Raw genomic sequence first — 10,461 nt, 5'->3', positions numbered from 1 at the left:
CCACAAGGTCGCCTCTCAACCTTCTCTTGCGGAGGCTGAAGAGGTCCAGGTGCCCCAGTCTCTCCTCGTAGGGATTGGCCTGCAAGCCCTTAACCATACAAGTGGCCCTTCCCTGGACCCTCTCCAGGTTATGCACATCCCTCTTGAAGTGTGGCATCCAAAACTGCACGCAGTATTCCAGCTGTGGTCTGACCAGCGTCCGATAGAGGGGAAGTATCACCTTCTTTGTTCTGTTTGTCATGCATCTGCTGATGCACGATAAAGTGCCATTAGCTTTCCTGATGACTTCATCACACTGACGACTCATGTTCATCTTGGAGTCCACTAGGACTCCAAGATCCCTTTCCGCTTCTGTTCCACCAAGCAGGTCATTTCCTAGGCAGTAGGTATGCTGGAGATTTTTCCTCCCTAAGTGCAGCACTTTGCATTTCTCCTTGTTTAATTGCATTCTGTTGTTTTCCGCCCATATGTCCAACCTATCCAGGTCTGCTTGTAGTTGTTCCCTCCCTTCTGGTGTGTCCACTTCTCCCCACAGTTTTGTGTCATCCTCAAACTTGGACAGAGTACACTTCACTCCCTCGTCCAAGTCGCTAATGAAGACATTGAAGAGTATCAGTCCAAGGACCGAGCCCTGCGGGACCCCACTGCCCACACCCTTCCAGGTCGATACCGACCCATCCACTACAACTCTCTGGGTACGACCCTCTAGCCAATTCGCCACCCACCAGACTGTGTAGTCATCTAAGTCACAGCCTCTTAACTTGTTTACCAGTATGGGGTGGGATACCGTATCGAAGGCCTTCCTGGAGTCTAAGTAAAAAACATCAACTCCTACTCCTGCAACAGCACACACTATATTTCTTCTAGTGTGGTGTGGTGTGGTGAGAATTACTCTGGCTTACACCTATAGTCCTCCAGATCAGTTTGGGAAGTGGGTTTACCCCACTGCTGGAGCCCTGTCCCTGACTTGTCAGCCATGTCTTTATCTGCTCTTGCAAAGCCCTCCTTAAAATACACTGTCCTTTCTGAAGGCCTTTAAAATCCACTCCACCCCTCAAAGTAATGTTGACAAAAGTAATGATAATGTTTCAAAAGAAAAGAAACATTACTGCAAATTCACTTGGTTTTTTGTTTCATCCTATTCCAGTGATTTGTTTACACACTGTCTGTTTATATAGTCGGTGCTTTTTTGGAGGCTGGGATATTATACAATCTGTAAATCGTATGCTATCTTGTGGGCACAATATAAATCATAACAGCCACTTCATAGGAAATCAAATGCCAGTCAGGTTTTTTTCCTTTTAATCAGAAATGTTCCTTTTAGGTTAAAGTTGTATTAATATGAACAATCACTTCTTAAACATGCACACAAATCATAAGCTTAAAACTTATAAGGACACAATAAATATATATCATGCAAACATGTCAATAATAGTTTCTGAAGAATGATTCAACTTTTAGAGTTGCAGTCTGTAACCAGTGTCGACATATCCATTGCAGAAAAAATCAGGAGTATTCAAAACAAATTCTCATTACTTTCTGTCTTTGTGATTTTTTTCTGAATGGTATTAACTATTTTTTTAACCTGAATGTGGGAATTAAAGTATCTATTTTTTCACTAGTTAAAGCCAATGTTAATTTTTCTAAAGTTGTATGGGCACAGAAGGACTCTTAAAATCAATCCTTATTCCATAAATGTGATCTTAAATAATGTGTTTATAATCCCAGGAACACTTTACATATATTTACTGCATATATTTACTGGAAAAAATGTGTTTCAAGGGATCATGCCTCAGCATCTCATAGGAGCGTATTTATTGTCCATTTTATGAACATTTTGGTAAATAATGTGTATACATCCAGTTTTTTTAATGCTGTGGTGGTTCACTGTCTTTTAATTATGTGAAAAATATAGTATACAAGCCATGACTATACGTGGTAGTTTGTATGTAGCTTGAAATGTTATTCATGAGGTGAGTGGGAATGATTTAACTTCATCAACCAGTTTCCTCTAACATAACATTTTTCACTACTGAAAATCTGATAGCCCTGTTTCCCCCCTCTCCTGCTGTCATTCTGATACCTCGGTCTATGTCAGTGTGGTATGGGTGTGGTTGCTGCAGCAACAGCACACACAAGGTAACACCCTCTTATAACTACATATATGTGAGTCAGTTTAAAATTTTACAAGGTTCTTATTAGTCTGTGATGCACTCCTTAGTCATCTGCAATTACTAGCTCATCCAATACTCACAAATTTTAATTTGTTATTTACACAATGCAAATCACTTTCAGTGTTTAGAAGTGCTGGGCCTCCCCAACAAAAGTCATTCTGGGTTCTATGAACCTCCAAGGCACATCTGGTTAATTCTTATGGTAAAAAGATTCCAGTTAGTTTCAAATAAGAGAAAAAAATAGGACTTTACAGATGATATCTTTGCAGAACTGCACAATATGTATCCATCTGTCCCTTAAGCAGGATAGAAATCAACTGGCTGTCCAGTTTTCTCGAATATCCATCAGGTGATTGGTCAGGTGCTAAAATAATGTTTGCCCTTTAAAACAATATTTAAAGTAGTTGGGAAGAATAAATGTTGAGGGATAAAATTGGAGTTAACTGAAGAAATATTCTACTTGATCCTTGTTAAGGCAAAGCCAATGAGAAAAATCATCAGTAACATCTAACAGCCAATTTTGTTTACTTTTCAGACATGGAGATGACTTGATTGTGACACCATTCGCTCAGGTAGGCACAACTTTGCCCTATATTCATACAAAGGATAAGATTAGTAATTTGATTTCTCAGGTGTTGTTTACATTTGAAGGATCACAGATTGCCTGTCCATAATTTCTGTACATCTCTGCATTTGGATTTTTTTTCCTTGAAGTGAGGAAAAGATAACTACTGTTAGATAGACAAACTGATCCTGCTATAGATACTACAGGCAACCCTCACCATTCATGGGGGATATGTTCTTGAGATCCCTGTGAATGGCGAAATCTACAAATAAGGCATTGCATTCATGAACATAGTGCCCCCGGTGGCTGGGGGGGCATGGCATGCTGGCAATGGCGAGAGCCTGGCAGCAGTGGTGGGTGCTTGGTGGCGGCAAGCGCGGTGCTCCTGCAAGTGTATTTAAGATGCGGGTTTGGCATTCACGAATATTTGAAACCACAAATGCTGAACCTGCGAATAGCAAGGGTTTCCTGTAATTACTTTTCTTTTGTCGGTTTTCCCTAATTCCTTGTATAGAAAAAAATTGCAGGTATATAAATTAAAAATAGCCTACTTGAATTTCTCCTCAAATATTTTATCAAACCACAATGGTACTGTGCCACCAGCAGGACAAAACTTTCTGGTTGGTTGTAGCCATGTTGGTCTAAGGACATAGGCAGACGGGGTTCTTTGGGTAGATATGATATCTTTTATTAGACTTTGGTCTGACTTAGTTGGTTTAATAAAAGCTATTCCATCTACCCAAAGAACCTGAAAAGCTACTCAGCATTCTACTCCTAGTGAAATCAAGTATTTTTTTATTATTCACAGTTTATAAGCCCCTCCTATGCCTCTATGTACAAAGGGATTTTTTAATATAAGACAATTTCTGCTTACATTTTTTACTCACAAAATCAAACTATTAGATATTTTGAGTTTTGTAGTGACATTTTGTAAAATAGGAGCTCAAATGTAATGTAATTACAAACCTTCCTATGTTTTTACAACTTAGCTATATTGTGGTATGTAAAAAGATGTATCCAGAGGTGAATTTCTGAACTAATGGACATAAATAGAAATATTTTCCTTAAGTAGGTGGGGATATCTCCCACTCAAGTGAATGAGATTTGCCTCTATCTATCTAAATGGAGAATTGAGTCTAAGGAGCTGTATGTTACTGGAGAAGAGAGACAAGATGAAGGGTGAGACATAACAGCATGAAGTGAGAAATGTCCTCTTTCATTGTGAACATTTAGATTTTCTTGGTATAAAGATGGTGCAAGTCACAACCATTAATAAAAGCAATAACTCTATATTTATTTTTTCTCCAGATATATATATGTATATACAATGTGTGTGTGTGTGTGTGTGTGTGTGTGTGTGTGTGTGTATATAGTGAGAACTTGGGTGCTCAGATCTCCATATTGCTCTGGCAATTACATTGAAGAACAGCTAAATCAGAAGTTACTTTTGCATTCATGACCAATAAAAGCTGCTAGCCTGAGACAATGCAGCTCACAGTGTGCAGGGTGATACTTGTAAAAACTGGAGTTTGATGGTTAGTGAGGCTGACAACTTTCAGAGAGTGCTGGGTGCTGCAAGACTTGAGACACTGTAATTACTCTCCTACAATAAACAAGAAAATTGTGGAAGAAATAGCAACTAAAAACAAAACAAACCCTTATTATTGCTCTGACATCAGAAACAGCACTTTAAGAACCACATGGAACTAAATTATGTAGTGAGGTATTTATTAGTCTTAAACATCCAGAGAATATTTGGCCCAGTAACAAAAACTTTCCAAACCACAGAAAGGAAAAGAATTGATGTTTGACCAAATCTGCTGTGACTAGATATAACTATACAAATCTTTTGTTATTCTATATCAGGGTGTCAAATAGGTCCAGTAAACCACTGGACTGACATACTGCAGTGCGCACATATACAACATTCAGGCTGGACTCAGCAGTGTGTGCTCTGCACACAGCCCAAAGGGCTGACACAGGGTGCTGCTTGTAGCCGTGGGGCAGCAAGCCCTGGGACCAGCATGTGCTGCCTGCAGCGAGCAGGGCTAGATTGGCCACACACAGTACACAGGGCCAGCATGGGGTGTGCACTGCCCATGGTATTGACTGGATCTAGTGCTGCATGCAGCACAGTGCATCAGTCTCTGCTGCCTCATGCAGCCTGCACCCCAAACCTTCTGTGCCACATGCAGTACTCCAGCTCCTTATGCCAGGTTCAGCCCTGTGCACCATGTGCAACATACGCTGGTCCTGGGGCTTGCTGTGCCTGCAGTCCCTGGGGCTGGCATGGGTCAGGTGCTACCTGCAGCATACAGGCTGGGTCCACATCACAGGCTACATGCAGTGCTCCAAACTGACCCTTGTGCTGCCTGCAGCGCTGGATCTAGACGATGCAATGTGGGCAGCGTGCACCCTTAGTTAGCCCCCATCAAGCCGGGTGAGTTGAAGTGAAGCCAAGAAGACAGTTTTGGTATGCCTTAGAAAAAAAGTAAGGAGATAAATTAGATCAGGTTGACTGATGTTTTACTGGGACATGAGACAAAGCATTCATTGGCTCAGAGGGCAGCTTTGCTTCAATAAAATTTGAGAAAAAGCTTGGACCCTGATCCTATATGCCAAAGCCTGTGTCCATGCAGAGCACAGCTAACAGCAGAAGAGCTCTGCGCAGACATGGGGTCCTCCCACTGAAGTCAATTTGGAGGATTAGGGACTCATATGGACTTCAGGAATTGCACCTTTATATGATATGTACATCTCATGCCAGTCATACATCCTCCCACTTTACTGTTTTAGTATGTTCCTCACTAAGAGCTCACTTTTCCTCTCAGATACACTTTCGTTGTGGAAACAGCACATGTTTTTAGTCAGTTTGGGCTTTTATGGTAAAACTGAATGGCAGAATTTGAAACAGATGCTCAGGTTATTTTGAGGCTCCGTTATCTGCTTCCGTTGTACAGTATGCTTGTTTCATGTAATGGTGAGCCACCTGGTGGTAAGAGTTCAGTTGTTATAGGCCTTGATCTCTAGTAATCAGTGGCTTCTGCTAATTGTTTGTCTGCTCCTCCTAGGAATTTCTCTTCCCGCTCTTAACAACTGTTTTACTGTGCTGTGCTGGATTTTACTGATCAGACCTGATGAAGGATGTCTTGCACTGAAAAGCTTGTCTACCTCTATCCAAAATATGCAGTTGGACCAATAAAATATAACCCTAACAGAGTGGTTTTCAAACTTCCTAACGTCATGGAACCCTTTCATGTCACTCCTGCTGCTGCTCCTATCATAAAGATTGACATGGAGGCAGGAGCCCTGGCCCCACAATGGTACTGCACTGCCCCCCGATCTGCTCCACCATTACCCCCAGTCATTTTGCAGAACACTTAATTGCAGAACCCCAGGGTACCACAAAAAACAGTTTGAAAACCATTGCTTTAAGGAAACCTTGCTTCTCACATAATTCCTGAACCGTCATTGCTACATTGCTCTAATGCTACCAGTTGTTTTTAAAGATCGGGCATATCTATGCGTGCATTTAGACCAGCTTAAATTTACTGCACAGTAAGTTACTGTGCAGTAAGAGAGAATAGGCCAGCATCTACACATGCAGGTGTTAAAGCACATTAACACTGTATGTGGACTGAGTTGGGGCTAAAGTTATTCCCAAGTCAGTCCACACAGTGTTACTGAGCAGTAAGGCATCTACACATGCATTACTGTGCAGTAAATAATTGGGCATAAATTTGATACCTGCATGATGCAGATATTAAATTTATGCACAAGTCAGCATAAGTCACTGTATTTACTGTGCTGTACAGGCATGCATGTGCAGATACGCACCTGTACTGCAAAATCATTTCAGGTACCGCGCAGTAAATGCACACGTGTAGACATGCTCACAGTCACTACCTTCTAGATTCTCAGAGGTATTTAGGTGCCTCACTCTCCTCTATTTGTATGGGAGATAGGTTACCTAAATAGTAGTTAGGGGCCTAACTATCTTTGAGGTTGTGGGTGTATTGGCCCACTCCTGCAACCACTTTCTTTATTACAAAGGATAGAGCAGTATACTGTGCACCATAGTACAGGACCTGACCCAAAGCAGATAATATTTATTTTTTAACTGAATAGGGGATGAATAAAGTAAACATGAGCTCATTATTACTAGGGTATTGAAATATCAATTTCTTTGATATTTTAGCATACTAAAAGTATTGTAATTTACTTATTTTAAGCATTCCGCTTTCAAAGGAAAAATACATTTTGAATGATTTTAAATAGAAGTAAGGACTTGTCCTGAAACAATTCTGTTTTGGCATGGTGCCTAAAAATAGCCTGGTTGTATTTAATTCATTGCTTGATCATACATTTGCATTCTTAGTTTGAAATTATGACCAGTTTAGTTCAGTAAGTCTTGTGCTGCAGAGGTATGTGCAGTTAGAAAGGAGGTTGCAATACTGGAGAGCCCAGTACTTTGTTTTCTCCAGTAGATTTTAATCCTGGCAAAGCCTGCACGTAACTGTATGCTTTTATATACAGAAGTATTTCCCTTGGGTGGAATTATGAAGAAACAATAATTAGAACTCTTATTTTAGATAAACTCACATTATTTAATTCCAAAGTCCACTGAAACTAATAATCAAGTATTATACTGTTACTTTTAGCTAAGTCATGTGTAGAGTCTATTGCACATGCCAGAGGCAGACTACGTACAGTATGCTGAGGCAGGTGGAATACATAGGCAGACCATATTATATATAATATTTTTAGAAGGGGCAACATTACCCTTTAGTGAACTGACTAGGGGTGAAAAGCCCATAACCCCAATCTCTCACCCTATTTGAGTACACATTCAGTGGACACATATACTTTGCACTCAATTTCAAACAGTAAGGTTCTGGTTCTCCCTTTGCACAGTTGTACAACTAGGAAAGGACTCACCCAAAAACAGACAGAATGTGGCCCACCAATGTCATTACTATAAGCTACAAGATTGATATCCAAGCCATTTTAGCGCACAAACTCAAAACCCAGCTAGACCTCTCATCCCATCCTCCCACCATGGTAGAGGAATAGCATATCTGTCCAGAGAGTATAATAGGGTGACATAAAAATTAAATACATACTCACTAAGAAGTTGTGTGAGTCTCTCCTTACAATAAACACTTTTTCTTTTAGCCTTCTTTTTCCCTTTTCACTGCCAGTTCAACCCGCCTCTCTACAAAATCTTCATGTTCCTTTTCTTACTATTTTTTTCTCTTTTCTTCTGTCTCTAAAATGCAACATTTCCTTTCTTCTTCTTATATTGCTTTTTACATTCCCCCCATGCCTCTTTCAAGAGGAGACTAGACAGTCACCTTGCTGGGGTCACTGACCCCCAGTTATCTTTCCTGCTTGGGGCAGGGGGCTGGACCTGATGATTTTCTGCCTTACAATCTATGAATCTTTGCCATCTATACATGTCTATAATGCAGACATGATCTTTTATTATTGACACATGTATTTCTTAATGCCTATACACACAAGGTCTGTGAATTTGCTAACTTAGTTATATTTATATTCTTAGTAATATTTATATTATATTTTGAACTGGATGTAAAATGTAAAAGCTTGCTGCTTTATCCTGGATATGCAGGATGCCAGCGATGAATTTTAATTAGGCAACTTTATTAATGCATATACATCTGAGAACAACAAGTAGGTCACAATTACTTCTTGGCTAATTTCCACATGATGGAGGCCTGTGGACAGCTCCCCATATTTGCATGGATGATCCCCAGCCTATTTCTGAGACCCCACTGCCCTACATTTGTATGACTATTAAGGGGCTTGAAAACAGGGATACAGTCTCCTCACTGTATTTGACATTGGGATTCCTACCATGTTCCCCCCGCCCCAGCTTCTTTAAGAGAGAGTTCCCCATCATTGACATATGCTTCTGGTTTATTAGAGAGTAGGATCCCCTGTACAATGAATACCTGGGTGGGAGAACTGCCATAAGGAGGCACCAGCAATTAGCTTTACTGCCTCTTCCTCAGTCCTCACCAGAGTTCCCAGGCTCTCTCCTTAACATCAGACAAAATATATTCACTCCTTGGTTAGACAGGTGTACCTTAGCAACTCTAGTACCCTATTCCACATGGTAGAGGCTACTTACAGTAACTATGTGATGCTCTTCTGGTACCTCCTCATAGTGACTATTAATTTGAGTTTCAAATGAGATGCATGCTGGAAGGGAAGGTTTTATACAATCTCTCCTAGATGCACAAGGCCAATGACTTACCTGAGCCCTGATGGCTTCCCTATCTGCTCATGTGACAAGTTTTTCCTCCTCAGCTTTTCTCACCTCAGACACTATAGGATGGTGTGGAGCCTTAAGAGAGCTACAGGACTTTTCTCCTACAAGTCTAGACAAGGCCAGTCAGCCACCTTTGAATTTCTGCTGGTTGCCTTAAAAATGGAAATTTCTATAATCATTCTTGCATACAATATAATCAATCATACAAAGAACTAGCTTTGAATGGGCCTTCTTTCTCAAAACATGCCTATATGGTCCCTTTGGATACTAAGTAGTATTCTGTGAAAAATGTCTATGACTTCAACTAAGGCTGCCTTTAAACAATAATGAATTGGAGTTGTTTAGTGAAGAAAAAAGAAAGATATAAAATATAGCCCTTGTATTATGAAAGCTTTACTATTAAATAGTGGTCAAAAGCTTCAGACAGTAAAACAATCCTGAAAAAAAATTACAGTCTTCTTGTATGTAATGTCATGTTTTTTCACCTTTAACACAGTGGGGTAGAGATAAATCAGTCTCACAAATATAAAGATGTAAAATTAAATATCCATGTATGTTTCAGGTTCTGGCCAGCCTACGTACTGTACGGAATAACTTTGCTGCATTAACCAACTTACAAGATCGGGCACCCAGCAAGTAAGTGTGCACTCCCCACCCCACCCTCCACAGCCTTACCCTAATCATTTTGGAATAGTTCTTTTTAACTGTTAGAACCAAGAGCTATCGTTAGAACCAGCTATCATTTGCTCTTGCAGTGACTTAAACACCATGAAAGTATTTCTGTACAAGTAGTCTTGTTCACTTGAATAACATTATTTGAGGACTATGAAAGTACTGCTTAATGTTAGTAAAGCTGGTAAATTCTGCTCCTGATATTTTCCCAAAAAATGTATTAATCTCTGACATTTAGAACACAGATTAGTAAACTTGTACTGTTGTCTTTATCCAGCAGTGATTTCTTAAGTGAATATCTGGTCCTTTGTGAAATACAAATTTATAAAGATCTGAAAGTGAAAGTGCATTTGAAACCTTAACCTTATTGTTAGGCTGATTTAGAAACTATTATGAATATTACTGAATATTGCAGCTTCTTTCATGTTTTATTCAGTACTTGGACTGCTTCACCATTGCTTGCTGTTCTGTTTGTGAAGCACAAACACTTGGGCCTTAAGGCTAGGGACAGACATTCAAAAAGTCTGAGCCTGAATTGATTCAATTTTTGCAGGTTAGTCTAACCTAGCTAGGCTGAACTGGTTTGTAACTGCACAGACATCCCAGACATGCAGGCACATGCTTGCAGTGGCTCAGACTAGAAGCTAGGGGGTACTAGAGCAGCCCTCCCCTCCCTTCCACAGTACTGAGCTGAGGTGGGGCATGGCCAGACCTTATCAGGGTGCTCTGATTAGCCCAGCAAGGAATTGATAACA

General features: G+C 40.3%; 1 protein-coding gene across 9 annotated transcripts in view; it reads left to right on the top strand.

Moving 5' to 3' along the window:
• The window catches only part of LOC102381386 (cAMP-specific 3',5'-cyclic phosphodiesterase 4D), a 431,023-nt gene that overhangs the window by 252,116 nt on the left and 168,446 nt on the right, over window positions 1-10,461 (top strand). For all 9 annotated transcript variants that reach the window (XM_025201141.1, XM_025201143.1, XM_025201135.1 and 6 more), the window contains 2 exons: window positions 2,710-2,746; window positions 9,597-9,670. In XM_025201141.1, coding sequence (XP_025056926.1) covers window positions 2,710-2,746; window positions 9,597-9,670 — 111 coding nt within the window. The remainder of the gene's footprint in view (window positions 1-2,709; window positions 2,747-9,596; window positions 9,671-10,461) is intronic.

This window comes from Alligator sinensis, unplaced genomic scaffold (assembly GCF_000455745.1).
Source record: "Alligator sinensis unplaced genomic scaffold, ASM45574v1 scaffold123_1, whole genome shotgun sequence".
Classification (NCBI taxonomy): domain Eukaryota; kingdom Metazoa; phylum Chordata; order Crocodylia; family Alligatoridae; genus Alligator; species Alligator sinensis.
The sequence above is the reverse complement of the archived record's forward strand: the minus strand, read 5'-3'. Positions and strand labels throughout refer to the sequence as shown.